Source organism: Mytilus trossulus, chromosome 4 (assembly GCF_036588685.1).
Source record: "Mytilus trossulus isolate FHL-02 chromosome 4, PNRI_Mtr1.1.1.hap1, whole genome shotgun sequence".
Taxonomy (NCBI): Eukaryota; Metazoa; Mollusca; class Bivalvia; order Mytilida; family Mytilidae; genus Mytilus; species Mytilus trossulus.
In genome coordinates, this window is record NC_086376.1 from 76121747 (window position 1) to 76142716 (window position 20970).

Sequence of the window (20970 nt, forward strand, 5' to 3'; positions counted from 1 at the left end):
TTTGAATGTCATTGAACTATGATCATAAAGGAAAAGACATCCAGACTTGTTTGTCTAGTAAACATAAAACGGACAAGACGCAAGTTTATAATTCGAGTCTATTAGCACGATTAAGTCTTCATTTGGAATTGTTTATTTAAGTTTTCCTTATTCATTTGGATGCAATTGTTTCTATTTCATTTTTTGTAATTTGGTCTCCATCACGACAGCTGAATCACGGAGACCGGAAACCATTGGAAGCCATTTCGATGTAGTAACCTGAGTACCAAAGAGCTTAAAAACATTCATTGTGTGAGTTGGCAAAACATTGCAGTGTTAATTGATCTCGATCGATGCCAATTTGGTCTTGAAAAGTAACACTGCATAGAGTTCTCTTTTGATTCAATCAAAATGAAGATAGATTAGGGATTTCAATTCAGCATTGTACAAACATTTTGCGTTAATTATCAATCCATTTAAGCATTTTAGTCAACACTTTGAGTATCGAGTTCCATTCAATCATGGATAATATATCACCCCGAATACAAGACATGGTATGTTTATGGGAAAATATAAGTTTATTATAACACATTAGTACATGGATTCTGTAGAAATGCACGAATCTGATACCCTTTTAAATGAAAGTTTTGGTACACTTCTATGCAAGTCATTTGTAAACTAATACATTTAATAAATATTTGTTTCAGTGATGCTACATTCGATAAGGCTTTCTATAAATGGCAGAAGTCGATTAAAGAATGAATTTAAAATGTATTTCTAATTTACGTGCGTCGGAGAGTGAATTTTGAATAGGCACCATTGTTTCGAAATGGGAAAAAATCTCGATCGGAAATAAATTAGAGAATAATAAATGTGAATGATTAGTTATTTAAGGTACTTTGGCGAGATGTAAATCGCAGATAAATAAATTTAATTATTTTTCTATGGAAATTTGCACGAGGTTGTCAAGATAGCAAATATAATTAACCATATAAATGTGAAACTGTTTTGGTTTGCTTATTTAATTACTTCATCCACTTTTTGTATCAAGTCTCAAATTAATGGCAATTACACTTTTTAATTGACGTAAAGAGAACAATTACATAATCACTAATTGAAAAAGCTTTCGATTTTTCTGCATATGGGTGCGTATTTTCTCTCTCCAGTAAAACACTTTATATATTATAATGCATTGCCAACAGTTAATATGTTCATATTTGACTAGATATAAGAAGATGTGGTTTGAGGATTGCCAATGAGAATATTCTCCATCCAAGTTACAAATTGTAAAAGTAAACCATTAAAGATCAAAATAAGGCTTTCAAGACTTTGAGCCTTGGATTACACCGAACAGCAAGCTATATTGGGTCAAAAAAAAGACTTGTGTAAAACCATTCAAACAGGAAAACTAACGTTCTAATGTGTTTTATCTATATGCCAACGGTCTAATGTGCTCTGTCTATATGCCTTTTGGTGTTTCTTTTATACATATGACGTTGCTATGTACTTAAACATCCCGTTGTTGTGCTATAATTGTTAAACATTTTTGTATACTTGTCTTTCTTTTTTGCTAATGTGCTTTGGTATATATGCCTTTTTATGTTTCTTTGATACATATATGGCGTGGCTCTATATTTGTACATCCCGTCATTGTGTTTTTGTACTATATTTCAACTTAATATATACTTACTTTTGATTATGGAATTTGCATATCGTATTCCATGTTTCTTCTGTATCATAATGTTTTGAGCGGTGCATTTTTAACTAAAAACTTGCCATACAATGTTTTTTGTATAGATTGAAAATGTGCTTCTTTCTTTGTAATAGAAAGTGTTGTGCGCATTTTTTTGTGATTATTTTCAAGCAAAAAAATTGTTCAAATTCCAAAATTAAAAATAAATCTAAGTTTTAAATAAAAGCCAGTTCATAGATCAAAAACAACACGCGATAACATAATAGCCTGTTTATGGTAAATTTATGTATTCTTGTCTTAATTTTTGCTAAAATGCTTGATCTATATGCATTTTTTGTGCTTTTTTTATGCATATTTGCTTGTTTTTATAGTGATTAAGATTATAACAAAATGTTGTACCCCTATTCTTGACATTTGTTCCTATTATTCTGTTTGTTTTGTTCCCACATCGTTGGCAATTATGATTATAATGGAATTTAATGCGACTGTCACACAAGTGAGAGGTTTAGCTAGCTTTAAAAACAGGTTTAATCCATCATTTTCTACATAATAAAAGTAAGAAATAAGGCATTTGTTATCCATTCTTTTGATGTGTTTAATCTTTTGATTTTGCCATTTGATAAGGGATCTGATTTTGGAATTGCTTTTTTCTATACGAGAAACGAGAAACACATATAAACCACATTAATAAAGAACAACCACTGAAAATCTATTTCACACGAAATGAGTAAGACAGTGAGGAGGAAATAGCAAGATAGTGATGTTTTTCAACATTTATGAATATGTCGATATAGACAACAGTCATGTTTAAGAATATGTCAATCCCTAATCAAATTATTATTTTCAGTCCAATTGCTACACATCTGTATCAAAACACAAATTATATCTTTCTCATTCTTTTATAATTTTATTAGAAAATGAAATAATTAAACCCAACAAAACAGAGTTTGGAATCATTAATGTAAACAGTATCGTAACTCAACTTTAACCTCACAGAGAAAGTGTTAGTGTAAAAGTTTAAATTTCAAAAATACCAAACTAAAGGAAAGTCCTCTATCAAATGGCAAAATCTAAAGTTCAAACCTATCAAACAAATGAAAATTAACTGTTATATTCCAGACCTGTTACAAGCACTATAATCCTGTTTAACGATTATTACAAACCAGAAAAAAAAAATCACCATTAAAAAAACAAAAATTAATTTAACGATCACACTGACTAATCAGTGTGTATATTTCTTCATTTTCAAAACAGCGTATGATTGTCCAACGAAATCCAAAACAGTAGTTGCAGTAGACCTGGAATCTCGAAAAAACAAACTAAACAAATTGTGTTTGTTTAAAACTGTGATAATGAGAACCGATTTCATGTTTTATGCCTTTTCACGCACAAAACACAAGGGGTCTGATTTTCGAAAGTATCATAACTATGAGATGTCTGAGGACATAGTAAATTTCATGACCACATTGATATGTATATCATATGATATGTACCAGAATGTATTATCAAAGCTGTCCTCAGACATCCATGCCTCTAAAATTGAGAAACGCGGAATGCATCAAAGAGACAACAACCAGACCAAAGAGCAGAAAACAGCTAAATGTCACCAATTCTTCATCGAGGTGAATAAATCGTTACATTAAGTGAAGAAAAATAAATCTTAATTATTATGCAAACTTGGATAGCTCAAAGTACGTTGATTTTGTTGATCGAGGAATACTGCTTTCTCAAAAGTTGTTAAGACAGGGCTATGAATTTAAGGTCATCACTCAAGAAATTTTACGATCGTCATCATGAGCTGATTCGAAATTATGACAAAAGTGTGTCGGAAATCATATCTGATATTCTTCCTCAGTCATAATAACCTTCCATCAATACCGGACTGAACAGAGAAATAACACGACGGGTGCGTATACGGTGCAAGGAAATGCTTACCCTTCCGGAGCACCTGATTTCACTCCCGGTTTTTAGTGAGTTCGTGTTGTTTCTTAATTATTATTTATAACTGTTTTGGTTTTGTGAGTCTTTGTTTACTCCTTAGTTTTGATTGTTATTGTCTTGGCAAAGAAAAGTACCAAAAGAGAGAATGGGAGGTTAATTGTTCAAAGATAGATGCAGTAAATTACTCTGATCATCTTTGTATGTTGGACGAGTCGTCGTAATTTTTTTGATAATCATTTGTGTAATCATACGTTTTTTGATTGAGTTAAGTCTGCTAATTGATATTTTATCGTATGTTTTTATATGTTGTGATGTTATGCTATTGTTTTAGAAAAAGGGAGAAGGTTTGGGCCCATTAAAACGTTTAATCCCGCTGCAAATGTTTGCACCTGTCCTAAGTCAGGAATCTGATGTACAGTAGTTGTCGTTTGTTTATGTAATATATACGTGTTTCTCGTTTCTCGTTTTGTTTATATAGATTAGACCGTTGGTTTTCCCGTTTGAATGGTTTTACACTAGTAATTTTGGGGCCCTTTATAGCTTGTTGTTCGGTGTGAGCCAAGGCTCCGTATTGAAGGCCGTACTTTAACCTATAATGGTTTAATTTTTAAATTGTTATTTGGATGGAGAGTTGTCTCATTGGCACTCACACCACATCTTCCTATATCTATTATACCATCCTAGGTCATTTTGCGATGTGTCTTAAGTGTACGATTAAATTTATGACATATGGTAACTTTAGACACATTCGAAAACATATCTAACGACTATGACATGTCTTTAGACCATCGTAAGACATGCATTGGTCACAAAAGAGGCAAAATATACCAAGGGGATATTCAAACTCAATGGTGGAAAATAAACTGAAAACACCCTGGTTAAAAAAGGAAAATGACGAAAAAACAAACAAACAAACAACAGTACAAAAAAAAAATAGAAAGCTATTTACTGAGAACCCAGAACCCTACCAAACCTTGAAATGATCCCAGGTGCTCCGGATCCGGAAGGGTCGGTAGATTCCGTTCCACATGATTCACCCGTCGTGTTGCTCATGTAAGTACAACACCGGTCATAAGATGCTTTCGAAAACCAGACACCAGAGCTGTAATATTTTTTCTATAACAAACTCATCAAGCGTTTTGCAAAGATGTTCAATTAATTTACGAGAAAAAGGATAAGTAAAGGAAACGGCTGTAACCTATCGACACGAAAACCTAAAAAAAATATGAAAACATCTAGCTAAATTTAAAATTTAAAAATTATAAAAAAAAAATCTAGAATGGGGAATAGGAAACGTGTCAAAGAGACAACTACCCGACCAAAGAGTAAAAAAAACCAGACGAATGCCACCAATGGGTCTAATGTTTTTTAGTATTCATTTGATAGTCAATCTCTTACTAGATGGTCCAAAATTTATCAGAGACCTACAATCAAAGACCAGCAATCAACACCCATAATTACAGCTTTATTCTTGGAGACGTGACGTGTAATTGTCTACTTTGACCTTCTTTGTCAACGAAAGATATATGCATACATGCCAGTTATCCGTATTGGATGTATAAATACGTAGCAACGTCTGTTCTGTTTAGAATAAGGTAGTCACAATGAAAATACGATGTCTTGTGTATGGTAAATACCACACCATCTGCGTACGTATTAAAGAACTATTGCTACAAGTTTGAGGGATCCGTACGCGCAAGGTAAAATTTCCTTTCTATCCGTATCAAGCATAATAATTAAATCCTTTTTTGATCGTAGGATGGTAAAATTTATTTTTGTTAGGAATGTGCATGAAATATATGCCAATTAATAGACTTTAAGCAAACAGGACCCACTCTATCAATCAGTTCTAGATTTGTGTTTGAAAAGTGTTTGATATAGGCATGTTTTGACAATATTCTAGTAAGATATTACACGACAATTAATGTTCTACTTGAGCTTAAGTCGTTTTGTGGAAAAATAACATTTGTTGTATTCGTGCTTCCCGTCTTTGAAACTGACATATGCCATTATATATTGTAATTTGTTTGAAATTTATATAATTTGCTATGCATCTTAAAATTTTCATATATAAATTACATCATTACTGTTTGCGCCATTACATAATCAAGAAGTTATATTAAAAGAATAACTGTTAAATTCAACTATTTTGTTTCTGCATTGTTACTAGTTTTGCAGACCAATTTAACCGTTATCTATTAGTGACATCTTGTATTTCAATTTCAAACTTCCTAAATCTGCATGAAATATCTGTTCATATTTTGAAATTGTGGCCTCTTACTTTTTGAATCTATCTTATTTTAATGCTTACATGTTTGCCTTTCTCCCTTAGAAATATGTGTCTTCTTTTCTCTTGCTTTTTCAAATAAAAAAAATCTTTACTCTGTCGCATCTGTGACATACTGGCGACAGTAAAGCAGATAGATGGTCCGAGAACACAATTAATTCGTAGTGCATTTCTTTTAGAACATAAATGAAAATAAAAAAAATCCCACCTGCGCTTTCTCAAAGAAACTTTTACAGTGTGTTGTACTACTATTGGGACAAATTATATCAAAATTATAGAAAACTTCATCGGCTCTAACTCAAAATATGGACAATTTTATGTTTAGGGCGTCTTGAAATCTTTTGACAGCTTCCGAAGTGCTCATTTTCAACCTTTTTCAGCTGGACCAAATCACTACTTTCCTTAAAAATTCTGGACCCAAATTTTTTTACAGTGTAATTTCATTCCCCTACTTGCAATTTGAGGCATTAAACATGGAGAAATAAATTTGGAAGGGGTATAAAAATTAATGGCAAGTAACCCACTGTCAACACTAGGGACTATATTTCAATCAAGGGACGACAATGGTGGTAGATATGTTTAAGAACGTCGTGTTTTTGCAAGGTTAAGTTCTGTTGTTAATTTGAAATGTATTGTCTACCAAAACCATTCAATAATTTTCATAACAACAATTCTCAATGTCACTTCGCTGGGTTTGCGTACTCTTTCAAACTTTGTTTATGTATTTAAATTTATATGTATGTATGTATGTATGTATGTATGTATGTATGTATGTATGTATGTATGTATGTATGTATGTATGTATGTATGTATGTATGTATGTATGTATGTATGTATGTATGTATGTATGTATGTATGTATGTATGTATGTATGTATGTATGTATGTGTGTATGTATGTATGTGTGTGTATACACAACAACATTATTTTTTTACTCGATTTGATCTCTAACTAAACATAACTTCAGTACATGCCACAACACGATATAAGACCAGCAAACAATTACTATAATATTCACCCGAAAACATGACCATTTCCGAGATGATTCATTTCTCAATTATATCCATACGTTATGTATCCAGTCTATTGTAGTATTAACATTGGCTTTGAGCGTCACTGGTGAGTCTTTTGTAGACGAAACGTGCGTCTTGGTCGATGCCACTGCTGGTGGAGCTTTATTTCCACGAGGGTATCACAAACCCAGTAGTCAGCACTTTTTTTGCTGACATGAATTGTCATTGATATGGTTATATGTATAAATTTACTGTTAACAAATTTTTGAAGTTTTTGAAACACTCAGGCTTTTCTTCCTCAGGCATAGATTACCTTAGCTGTATTTGGCAACATTTTTAGGATTTTTGGTTCTCAATGCTCTTCAACTTCGTACTTTATTTGGCCTTTTTCACTTTTTTGGATTAGAGCGTCACTGATGAGTCTTTTGTTATAAATTTAGTCCTGATATCTATGATGAGTTTATTTAAGTATACTGCTATAGATAAAATAACATTTAGAATAATTTATCAATATTTTTTAGCATCAAATAATTACTCGAATAGTTCGAATGATCCTTGTAGAAGTTAATTGTGGCATGAAAGGTAGACATGCCAGCTGCAACGTAATAATGACTTTCTTTAGCATTAGCTTGGCTTTCTACTATATAGCTAAATGTTTTCACCATTTTAATGCTTCATATGACATTTTTCTAGAATTTACCAGGATTATTATTTGGTACTTCAGACGCGCATTTCCTCTGCAAAAAAATTATCAGTGACGATTTGATCAAACTATTTGAAAGGTCAAATTATAAAATGAAAAATTATCTGCAAATAAAGCGTACATCTAGAACGATCAGCTTTGATGTAGAATAATGTTCTCGAGTAGGATGACACTTCCTGTAAAAACAAGATATATCTCAGAAACATGCATGTTGTCCTGAATATACTTTAGTCTAACTTGTAACATTTGCGGATTGGAACTTTCTTTTACAGCCATCGGTCAATCATTCAATACTGAAAGTTGACTTTTTCATTGTTCAGAATTTCCCACAATCTGCGCATTATTATGATAAGTTCGAACTCCTAACGATGGGCGATCAAGAGTAACTAAAAAATCTGTAGAAAAGGCATAATATCTCTTATAACTTCCGACATTGTTTAGATAGGTAAAACCCATACGTATATGTTTACTTTAGCTTGTGCTGGTTCATAAAGAAGGGGCATTCATTAGCTTCTGTGTGCTGCATAGTAAGTCACGAAAAGTAGCACTTAACACTTCTTTTAACTTTATTTTTTATGTTTTTGCCTTTTCTGTTGAAATTGGTCGTCACTGGGTACTATTTAAAATAAAGCGTTGAAAATCTTGTCTAGCATGTAAAAAAAACGAAATTCATTGGTTATTATATGAAAAACTTATATATCAGTGTGAGAAGTATTTGTATTTATATTGTTCAATAACTCCTCGGTAACGATTCCTTATACTTACACAAGCGATGTCATCAACTTTTATTCAGACAAAACAAGAATGTGTTCATAGTACACGAATGCCCCAATCGCACTATCATTTTCTGTGTTCAGTGGACGTGAAATTTGGCTCAAAACACTAATTTGGCATTAAAACTAGAAAGACCATATCATAAGAAACATGTATACTAAGTTTTAAGTTGGTTGGACTTAAACTTCATAAAAAACGACCTCGACCAAAAACTTTTAACTGGAGCGGGATCGACGAACGAATTGTCGAACGGACGAACAATCCAGCAAACATAATTCCCATAAAGTCGACATAATAAAACTGGAAAGATCTGAAATCAATTTATCCAAGAAAGCAATTTCCGATGTTAAACACATTTTCCCCTAAATGGCTGTATGACTTCCAACACTAATTATAGACTTATTATCGTTTACTTTACTTCCAGTGGCAAACATTTCAAGTATGTTTAGGCCAATTTAACAATAACTATCAGAGGTAGGATGGCAAGGATAAGGAGCGGTAAATTTAATATATCTTTGGCAAATGGAGGATAATGGATAGGAACAGAGCCTTGCAACAAACAACTCCCGGACTCTTCAGATTTGTATGAATGGTTCTTAAAACGTGCAGACATATAGGTACTTTTCGTACATGAGGTATCGGATCCAACATATTTATTATAACCAGATGTGGTTGCGAATTCACACATCCCGCACAACCAAATGATCGTCCAATTTTGGCGAGCGTTTTAATGCCAGTCGGATGGAGATCAAGAAATTTCCATATTTGTATACCTCATTAAACCCTCGCTGTTCTTCATTCTTACAGCAAGATAATAGACGGCACTTGTGTTTATGATATTTGCTCTTTGTATGGTCTTGCTTGTCTAAAATATTGTATTTTATTTTACTATAATCCTTGCAAGACCATCTAAATGATTGAAATTACATTTCTTCTCCTTCTTTTATGTGCCATTGTTTTAATAGTTTGATGGAATGCGGTTTTTGAAAAAAAAATTGATACAAAAATACGTCGGTTGATAAAGGTCGTATGAGGCTAGTGTATATTTTGGAGATTTAAAAAATATTTATTTTCGCATCATTTAATTTTATATAGAGTAACTTCCCCTATAATGTTTAACTATTGGTCTATTTATGGCTAGCGTATATTTTCGAGATTTAAAAAATATTGATTTTTGTATCATTTCATTTTAAATAGAGTAACTTCCCCTATAATGTTTAACTATTGGTCTATTTATGGCTAGCGTATATTTTCGAGATTTGAAAAATATTGATTTTTGTATCATTTGATTTTAAATAGAGTTACTCCCCCTATGTTGTTTAACTATTTGTCTATTTAAGGCTAGTGTATATTTTGGAGATTTAAAAAATATTGATTTTTGTATCATTTCATTTTAAATAGAGTTACTGCCCTTATGTTGCATACATATTGGTCTATAACACACAAAAATATATTCTTAGCTAGTTCACAATCTATAAAATTAAAATTGAGAATGGAAATGGTTAATGTGTCAAATTATGTGTCAAAGAGACAACAAACCGACCAAAGAAGAGAAAACAGGCAAAGGTCAATTTGGCATACTTATGTTTGGACTTTTAATAAACCAAACTATATGAAGGTTGTATTTTTATGATTGAGAAAGTGCTAAAGTGCAACATGTAGGCCACAAAACTACATACTGAAGTTCATCCTTCGAGTTAAGGGAGTTAAATGTATTGAACGTGTCATTGACTTAATAAAAGTTTAAATTTTAGTCTTCTTTTAATTTTTAAATAGACCAATGATATGAGAGATCGATATGCGCTTATATGATGTGAGATGTGCCCCAATAATGAGACTGCAACAAAACAACTTACACAAACAAAAGACTCCAAGAGTTCAAGATAGTCTCTGACAAAAGCCAGTTATTCATTGTTTCATATACATTTATTAATAAAAGAGACATTTATATAATATATTGCACATTTCATATAGTTCATACCCGTCCAACTTCAATCACAGAATCACATAACAATTTCATTACTTTGTCTCACGAATGACACATCACGTCTGGATTAGCGTCTTCAAAATCACTTAAATCACAGTCACTCTCCCGTGCCTCATCTGAACACGGTGAGGCTGCAGAATGTATGCCGTCTCCTTCCTCAGAACTCACTCTTTTATGCTTTGTACGTCTGTTTTGAAACCATACTTTAACCTGAAAATGAATTTAGAATTTTGTTATTGTTATTCATCAGAGTGGTATGAAGTGTCAAAGTACACAAAATTGACCAATGTAAAAACAAATTCATAAGATACTTTTGCAGTATGCGTACAAAGGTTGTTAAATTATAACATTATTCCTTTTGATATACCATGAAATGCTTTTCTTTTTGACAGAACTTGATATCGCTCGGCATAATGTAATGTTTCGTTTCCCGGTTATGTATCAAATAACTAAATATGTAAAGATTTTAAACAGGCTCTTCTAGTTTGATTGGCAGTGAGACAGCTGATGTCACTGATCGGACATCAATATTTAGCGAGTTTTACCATTTAGCAAGCTATATAAGGACCCGGATTTACAAAGTATAAAAATTTAGTATAAATTCTACAGAAGTTGATCAAAATATTAATAGAAGACAAATGCTTGAACTAGTAGTGTATATGTCAGCAACTTAACTAGCTTGCATTCAAGTGCATTAACATCATTAACATTAGTGTAGTTATATTAGGGATTTTTTCCATATCTTTCATATGAACATCAACCGCCAATTTATTTCTCTCTATCACATATACATGTTCATTTTTCATGTGCGCATGCAAGCAACAACTGTTACTTTACCATTTCCCTGTGGACTCATTCTAAATTCTATAAAGCTATTTCAAGATGGTGTCATTATCAGTGTACGGTCTGACGATTAGAAGCAATATCGGAAAGTAATTGAAAGTCTGCATCCGATTATACTTTAATTGGGCTTTGAATGATATCATTATAAAGTAAAAAGATAATACATTTGATCGAATTCTAATTGTATCAGAAGCCACTTGAGAATTTGAAACAAAATTTCAAAGACGAACAGAGGAACGTGTTATATAACTGTTTTATCGTCTGCAAATGTTATCGGTTGATTGTAACAAATAATTGACTCTCGAATAGTCCGTGACCATTAACCTTTTCTAACTAACGCTTAGGTTGTGACTTAAAAGATGTATTACTATTCTAATGAAAAGTAAATAGATTAATGAAAAGCCGAATGATAAACGATGAACGCATAGAGAGTTGCACATCTGTGAATCTGCTCAACTCGTATATACACACACCTGCAAGCACGATAACAACACTTTGGATAGGTTTAATAATTTCAACTTAACCATAAATGTTCAATACAATAATTTATTTAAACAAATATATATATTAACGTGATATGTACTTTTCTGTTATAGACACATATACCTTAACTGTTTTTCGTCATCCTAGCCTCCAAGAAAATTGGCATCCATAAATGAGTAAAAATATTGCAGTCCATTGCAATACGTATTATCATTATTATTTAATGATAGATCTAAATTTTTTTAAAAGAACAAATTTACAATACTAACCTGTGTTTCTGTAAGGTTAAGTTCTGCAGCTAAATCTTTCCTTTCTTGTCCGACTACATAGTGACTTTTTTCAAAAGATTTTTCAAGTTGTAAAAGTTGTGATGGTGAAAATGCTGTACGAATTCTTTTTGGCTTTCTGTATGGTTGGAATAAAAAGCTTGGTGTTGCGGCTACTGAAAACAAAAACACAATTAAACTAAATTATTGACATTTTTTGTTTTGTATTAGCGAAAATAATGGTTAGTGTTGCTCAATATCCACTGTCAAGTAGGTGGTATGGATCATTAGGAATATTATGTTTAAAAAAATATATACCAATGTTTAAATTAAATAAAACAAGTACTAAATAATAGTTTAAAACTAGTATCACCACGGAGGTGTATTTATTATTAATTGTATAAGCAAGGTGACATTAAAGGGGCGTATTGCATTTCCGCTAATTTTTCAAAATCCCAATACTACGTTTCCGCAAATTTAAAGTATACGTTTCCGCAATTTATATTTATTACTTTTCCGCAAATTTACCTGGTAAATTATAAAGATGTGAATGTACATATATGATAATTTTTTTCTTTTTTCTTTTTAATAAAGAAAATGTTCTGATTAAGGATGAGTTAAACTTCATTGATAAATATTTGGTTTGGCTTACTTGCCAACTGACATGATTAAAGAATGCTTTGTTGAATTAGTTGCCGATGCTCCATCTGACGATAAATGCATGAGGTTTGCCGATTATTTACTGGATTTTTTTATAGATGGCAATTGAGATTTCCACCAACCATTTTGACATCACCTCCTGACCCCGAGAAAAGAAACAACGAATGGTGTCGAGTCTTTCCGTGCCTACCTGAACGAGCAGTTTTACGCTAGCCATCCTACCATATTTGACTTTGTAAAAGCACCCATTCGGAAATATGAAAAGGAGAAGATGGACTTCCTTCCTGAACAAAATACAAAACTTGTAAACGGTGAATGTGCTAATATGGACTTTGTACGACGTGTTGGCTACAAATATTCTGCCAGAACTGACTTATGAACTCATATCAAGATATCTATGAACATACGTTTTCATATATTATAATGATGTATTTTACTTACATGTTATGATGACCTTTAACTTTATACATTTTTTATTATAGCTTTGCTTTCGTACAATAGGTATTCCTTAATAATTTGCGGAAAAGTAATGATTTATTTTTTCACGGAATCGTTACATTTTTTCCGGAAAAGTAATATAATTATTTGCGGAAACGTAAACTTTTTTTTCCGGAAACGTCAACTTTTTTTCGCGGAAAAGTAATGCCAATTTGCGGAAACGTAAAACGCCGCATTAAAGCAATTATCACATCTGTATTTTATGACCCAGGTGCAATAACATGCACACAAAGAGAAGGGGATTTTAATTAATACAGTCAGTAAAAATTGATGTCAGTTCATACACCTTCGTTCTTTTGGTGTGCTTACGTATGTGATTTATCTACAATATAGCTTTTAAGAGAAGTTGACTTTGCCGAATAAAAATTAAATATATCCATGTTGATAAATGCCTTGTCCGTGTGACAGTTTTATTCTTCCTAATTAGTGAAGCTGTCGCACAGAGATTCTGACCTCACATTAAAAAGTCTCATTATTACTGTTAATCACGTGACCTCGGTATGACTTGAATACATAATACAGCAATGGTAATCTTAGGCCAAAGTGTGTTTTATTTAAATGGTAATATCATAATAAATAGGTTTGTAACACGTTTAAGGGTATTGATATTTGTGTAAACAGAACATTTTCTTTTTCTGATAATACCTGGTTGATGAATTACATGTTATAAACATTGTCAGTTTCATTGGAGATAGTTTGAAATTTTAGTTGAGTTTGAAAATATGAATTGATTAATTATTCTAACTGTCCTTAATGTAATAATGAAGATTTTGGTAATATGACAAGTATAAAAATAAAAACAACGTGGTTCCTTTAAATTTTAACATACAAATTCATTTGATTGATGTGTCGATGAGCTGCTGTCGTATTAATGATCGCCCGGCATAATGTTTTATTTATCCATGATTTATTCATGAAGCTCTATTGCATATGTATTTTATAATTTGATGTGTTGACATTTTATTATTAAAAATAAAAATGTATATAAAATGAATAAATAGAAGAATAGTTAGGAATTTTATGTGAAATGAAAAAAAATCTTGCGTTAAAAATATAAATAACATGTACATATAAATTTTAATTTCTACTAATCATTCAACCCTTAACGTTCTATATTACAAAATATAACAAATAAATGGGAAATTCGGCGACATTGCATGCATCCGAGATAGACTACATTTGTAAGTTAGTTCAGCTTGCAACAAAATAGCAATCTAGAAATTGATTTTTTTTTAAATTATATTTTAAAAACAATTGTGCAATTACTTTTGATGATTTGAAACTCAACTCTCTTGTTATGTTCTTATTATTAATTGCTTCACTGACTTATTTTTGTGTGTTATCAATTTATTCTGCAAATAATAAAATACAATTGCGTAATATCTTAAATCTGTCCATCCATCATTCATAGGAAATTTCTAAAAATTCAAGTGTTTCTAAATTGTATTAGTATTTGCGGCAGTTGTATGCCAATTTTATGTACGGAAAGATACATATAATTTTCAAAATGATATATCGCAAAAGCAGCAGTGGCACAAAGAGTGTGGCGCAAAGAATACATTTGATATATCCGAATACCAGATATATATCAAAACAAACAGCTCAATGGCAAGTACATGTAACATAACTGTCTATGTGCATAAAAAATATCAACATTTTTCTTTTCAATATATGGAATACTAGAAAAATTACCAGGATGGATAAAACGATTTTATGTTAATAAATTATATTTAGAAAGAATTTTAACCGTTTAAAAACTAATGTTTGATTGTTAATTGTGATTAAAGCCGTGCATGACGATGTTCATTTATACGTTTGAGTCTTTTTTTATATTATTTACATTTTCACCTTGTACTAAAAGCTTTATCAAGTCTGCATCACTTTAATTCTTTATTAAACGATTGATCAACATTTAATTGTGATCCCGATCATCGATCACTCTTGCTAATTGCTAGTATTGGGGACGGGTTGATGTAGCAGAACAAACATATTAGAACTCTTTTAATTTTATGATCCCAAATTACTTTTCAAATTTTAACAAAACTATTGTTCGGGAACATTTAGAATAATGAAAGAATGCTCATCAACGATGTAAATTACTATTGATGAAGCACGCCATTTAAATCTTTTCAATTTAAACATCATTATATGAATATACTAATTCGATAATTATAGATTTTTATTGTTCGTTACATTATTTTAAAATTTTCTCTCGTTACAACAAAAAAGGTTGCGAGGTTAAAATCATTTGTGTAATAATTGATGTAAGTTATTACTTTTTTTTACAAACAGACAGTATTGGCAATTTTTAATGGTTATTTACAATAATTCTCTCATGAAAATTTATTGTAAAAAAAAAAAAAAAAAGGTAAAATGGACAGTGCAAATGGGTATCGAATAAAACATCAAACAAAAAGTATTTAAAATATAAGTAAATACTTTTGAGAAAATGCTACATTTTACTTGTATATTTTACTTGTAATACTTCAAGTGAATTAGAAACCCTTTAAATTCGTTTTCAAAGAAAATGAAATAAGGTGCAAAACTTATTTCAATGTACGAATGGTATTGAAATTCCCAAAAGAAGTTCTGAGCTGATTCATTGGACGTTCTGGGTGTTCCGAAATAACCTTAGGAAGGTTTCAATTACGAACGGTAATGATTTTTACCAGTTTGTCGGGAATGGGAGAACCTTGAAACGTACCGATATATTGTCTTTTGTCAAAGGTCTTAAGTTTTTTTTCAATGATGAAATATTTATATGGACTTTTAAATTGATAAAAGCAGTGACACTAGGTGACCCGTTCACAAATTCTGATATTCAATTAAACAGACATTTTGGACCCGTAGTTTCATTTGATACGGAAAGTGTTCCTTATCTCTTTGCTTAAATATGTATATTACTGTGCAAAAACAATATGATGAGTTACAACTAATTGATTTAAATCTCTTAATGAGTCTAAAATTAGGGATATATTACGGATTTTTAGGGGAGGAGTTCCTCTCTCTCGTAAAAAAAGAATCAGATATGGGTATTATAATGTCTTCGTGTGGAGTACTGTAATAGAAGAACCCATATAGGAGTTCTAAATATAATTCTAAATGATAATACTCATCAAATAGTTTTGTTTCGGTGATAATTAAAACTAATGGGGCACATTATGAAATTTTAGACAATTCAGATATTAGAACACACACGTTTTAGCTATTCCTATATGTGCCAGTACATAGTTATATATAATAAAACAAACTACAACAAAATAGCGACGTGAGTTCATGGTTATAAAAAAAGAAAATATTTATAAAATGTGTAAAATTCCTTTATTGGAATATTTGTGAATTCTTAAAAAAATAAATGAAATTAAATAAATAAATAATGTAAATAATATATATATAAAAAAAGAATAAATATAAACCTATATAATTAAATGATTGATTTCTAGTAGAGATCACAATATGGTACACGGTATATTCTGTATATATAACTTATATAATAATCTTCTCATTTTTGTTGTTTGTATTTTAGATGATTTAGAACCAATTTCGACAGTTTCATAATCTAAAGCTTCCTGAAAGGTGCTTAACTCTGCTCTTTTACATTCCCCATTTTATTCAGTTTTTATATGTCCAAATACTGAACATAGAACCAAGGATTTATATGGTAAGTTCTATCTTATTATAATACAAAAGCTTCAGAGAACACAATGTAAATGATGTAGTTTTGTGATATTATTTGAAAAAATATAACTCAATTCCTAAAGCCATAGCATTTAACCTCTGATCAAAATTCAAATTTTGTGTATTTCTAATTGATATGATCTATACAGTCTATATTATTCATTTTAAAGTTTTGACATGATTGTTCCCGATGGAGTTATTGCAGAAGAGCGTGTAAATATCTAATTTAGTATAACCTGTTTACATTATTTAGCATTTAACTTTCAATACTTACCAGGGTACCGTGGATAATAATAGCCCGGGTATCTGTCCCACGGGTGAAGATGTCTGCCCGAGTTCAGGACCAATGGATGTATGGGTGAAGGTTGAGGAATCTGTGGTGGTACTCCAAGTGAGTGTAAATTCAAATTTGATAATGGATGACGACAAACACGAGGCGCTAAATAAGTCCCTGTAGCACCAGCAGATAAAACGTCATGTAAATGTTTTAGTGATTGGGATGCTGTATGATACGGGTGAGATGTATCGTGACGGAGCATCGCTTCTTCAGCAGACGCAAGTGTTTCTTTTCTTTCATTTAACATTTCAAGCAGTTCTTGTCGTTGTCGCACGTGCAACTCAGTTTCAGTATGTCTAATATGTTGTTCTTTTTGATGAGGTTTTTCCACTTTTTCTGATTGTTTTCCCATTATAGAATCTATTGTGAATCCCGACATTTTCTTCGTCGTTCTCTCCATTACACGATTCAACTATTAAAATATTTGCATCACCTAGTAGAGAAAAAGTTTGATATAACTACTGATCTATACTGTATCAGAAACTTGTTTTTTACCCACAGAATGGCAAATATATAATTGTAATTATGTTTACAATAAATCAGAAGTAGTGGCCTGTCGTTTTTAAGAAGGCGGAGATTGTTCAGCATTCCTGCTATCGAAGTACCTCCCAGTATTGCTTATCCAATTACAGTTTTATTTATTTATGAGAAGGCGGGTTTAACGATAACGGCAGAGTAGCTTTATTTAATTTTACAATCCAATAATGAATTCAACATTATGATTTTATCACTTATTTTCAATAAACAAATCGCGACCTTTAGCTAGCAAATGGCCGTGTGTTATTGAGCTAAAGTTGATTAAATTAAATTAATCTTAAAATTGAAATAAATATGTTAAAAGCCGAACATATCCAGACCGTGGTTTATACATACACCTTGTTTAAATATAATTAAATGTAAAATTAAAATTAAAATTAAAATTTATATTGTATTTTAATTGTACCTATTCTCTTGAAATATAGATATAATGGAAAATGCGTCAACTATGAAATTTATAATATATTGTAAGATAAATAAATATTGAGTTTGTTTTTCAAAAACCTTCAAATAAACTCAAGAGTTATCATTGAACAAAGATGAATTATCACTTTGGTTGAAAGCACCGAATAATAATTGTCTTTGACAAAAATCGGTAATATTATACTAATCGCATAAAATCTGACATTTAGCATGCAAGATACTAATGTTTGTTGAATGATATAATTGTGAAAACCTTTTTGCACATAAAGCTGTCTTTAGTTCATATCTAAGTTGATGTAATGAAAAATTGAAATTATTTTTTTGATAGGTTTTAAATAGTAAAACATGCTTCAACCTGGGTTACTTTACGTCTGTATCATTATGAACAATGTAAAAAGTATAAAAGAAGACCCAACTGATTTTTTTGGGGGGAACTGAAACTAACCTTTTAAAATAAGATTGGGAAAATTGCGAGTTGGTTTTATTATTCTCCATTTTTCAGATTGAACATTTTTTTCTGTATCATTTCAGCTGAAGCAGAATAAATATAAGGTATAATAAATATTTGAATTATCAATATTGTATTATTAAGTGTAATTAATGTAAAAATATTCCCTCAACTTAATCTTCTCTTTCCGACGATTTACATACTAGAAATAGTTTTTTTTAACGTTAAACAGAAAATAACTCTAAAGGTACATTCTCATAATGTGATACTGGTTGTTAGCACGAAAACATCTCATATTCCAGTGTTATAACTCATACTGTATCATTAACAGGTGAAAATACCCAGTTTGGCTACAATGACTAAGGCCAATTTTACGCTAATAAGTCATTATCTTTATAAAATTACCCCCTTTTAAATATATCATGTTTTACTTTTAAAACTATTAAATTTGTTGTGAGTATATGAAGGTGCATATCACTAGATTATACAACTATGGGTACACATTTTACGACTTAGGGATGGAAAGTACCTATTAGGCTGTCACTGTACCCGTTTGGCATTGCTAACTAGATCGTACTAAAGAAATAAATACCAGGTTAATGTCATTTAATTTCTGTGAAATTTTGAACACCTGTGTGGAGGCATGTAAACATCGACAAATTCTTGTAAAAGTGGTTATTTTCGTTAAATGTATCTTTAAGGAAAAAACTTAATGATAATAAGAAAAATCGGAATGTAAAAATCTGATTTCATATCATTAAACGGTAAAGCCGCCTACTTCTTTTTGTGGAACTATATAAATATTGCTACATACATATTTTATATCAATATTTTCCAGTTTGTTTTTAAAACACTTATTCGGAAATAAGATAGCCACAAATTTTGTCTTCTAGTTTTAATATGAACAAATTGTGGAGTGATTGCCAATGAGACAGCTCTTTATAAGATACTAAATTACATAAAAATATCAACTACAGGGCACCATACGATCAAAACAACAATGAGCAAAGCCAATACCATAAACTTGAATTATATATTCCGTGTATGGATGGACTGTTCTTAACTTCTTTACTTATATTTAAGTTCATATTTCATATACAGATACTGTCCGACTTTTCCACTAACACAACATATCTTATTATTTAGCTCGCCTGTATTATGTGCAGTTTCAATCCATACTTCTCAGACTTTAATTTTGCATCTTAGTTGCCTTTTATACTGGACGAAAATCATTCCAACCCAGTTTGATTTCTGCTTCATAGAATGTTTAGACTGAACATTTACTTATTGTATAATAGTTTAAAATAATTTTCAATATAGTAATTAATATATATACTGGGTTTTTGTTGTTGTTGATTTTGCGTTATATTAAAATCGTGGAGACGATTTAAGAAATAATTTCTAGGATACTAAATAAGTTTAAGCAAATGATTATCCCTCCCAAAAAAGAATATTCTATCAAAGGAAGCCTAGTATCTTTTAAATCAATTTGTATTATTTTAAGGAGAAGAATTTACCAACCTTTAATGCGATGCTTCACAAACTATTCTGATTTTTTAATAATATTTGTGGATATGGTCCCAGAATAACGTAATCAATTACAAAAATTGCAATACTCAGTTATACATTGCAGATAAACTCATTGAAGATACTTCGACTTTTCGCCGTGAACAATCAGAAACATTTTGACGCGCACGGTTCTGAGTTATTATGCTTAGGCGCCATGATAAAATGTATTATCAAATGCTTTGTGGTTATTAGGCATGTAGACTGGTCTACCAAAAATCATTGTTAATATAATATGGAGAATATGCAGTATTCAAAATTCCGATTTGCAAGTAATCAAACTCATTCACATCATTGTGTATGCAATTAACGTTCATTCTCTCACATACATAGTATTCCATATGTTGTTATAATACGTTACAGATTTAATACAATGTTGACAATGTTGAAAAAAACAATTCGACACTCGATTAAATATTCGTCTGTTTCTATGCTCGAACTTGCATCATATTTATACAGCAACTTTACAAAGTTAGTTCTATATATACACGTATTCGACAATTTTCTTTGTAAAAAAACATTATATATCTACCTTTAGAGTACCTTGATACAATTTAGATAGTTTTTTGTCAAACACTTTGAGTAGACCGTATTTGTCTAGAGGAGGGACACAAGCTTTGCATCATATTAATAGAGAACCTTACACTTTTACAGCAAGGCCAACAGCCTTCCGAAAATGAAAAACAAGTATTTAGGACAGTATGTTCACGAAATAATATATCATGGATGTCCATTTTAATACTTTATATGGATGTACCTTATTCAAATAGATTAGCTGAAACTTAATTTCAGTTATATAAACTGACACGAAATCAAACAACTAAAAGTTCTAATAAATAAATAAATATGAAAGAT

At 31.0% G+C, this 20970-nt stretch overlaps 1 protein-coding gene across 2 annotated transcripts; it reads right to left on the reverse strand.

Annotated features, from left to right (window-relative positions):
- Positions 1-10346: 10346 nt before the first annotated feature.
- LOC134714194 (homeobox protein EMX2-like) lies at positions 10347-17659 on the reverse strand. Of its 2 annotated transcripts, none has more exons than XM_063575437.1 (3): positions 17079-17659; positions 11972-12141; positions 10347-10586 (listed from the first exon to the last, which is right to left on the reverse strand). In XM_063575437.1, exons 1-3 carry the CDS (start codon positions 17539-17541, stop codon positions 10419-10421), a joined length of 801 nt encoding a protein of 266 aa, XP_063431507.1. In that variant the 5' UTR covers positions 17542-17659; the 3' UTR covers positions 10347-10418. The 2 variants fall into 2 exon arrangements, with proteins under 2 accessions (XP_063431507.1, XP_063431506.1); XM_063575436.1 differs by having other exon boundaries at positions 11972-12144.
- Positions 17660-20970: the final 3311 nt, after the last annotated feature.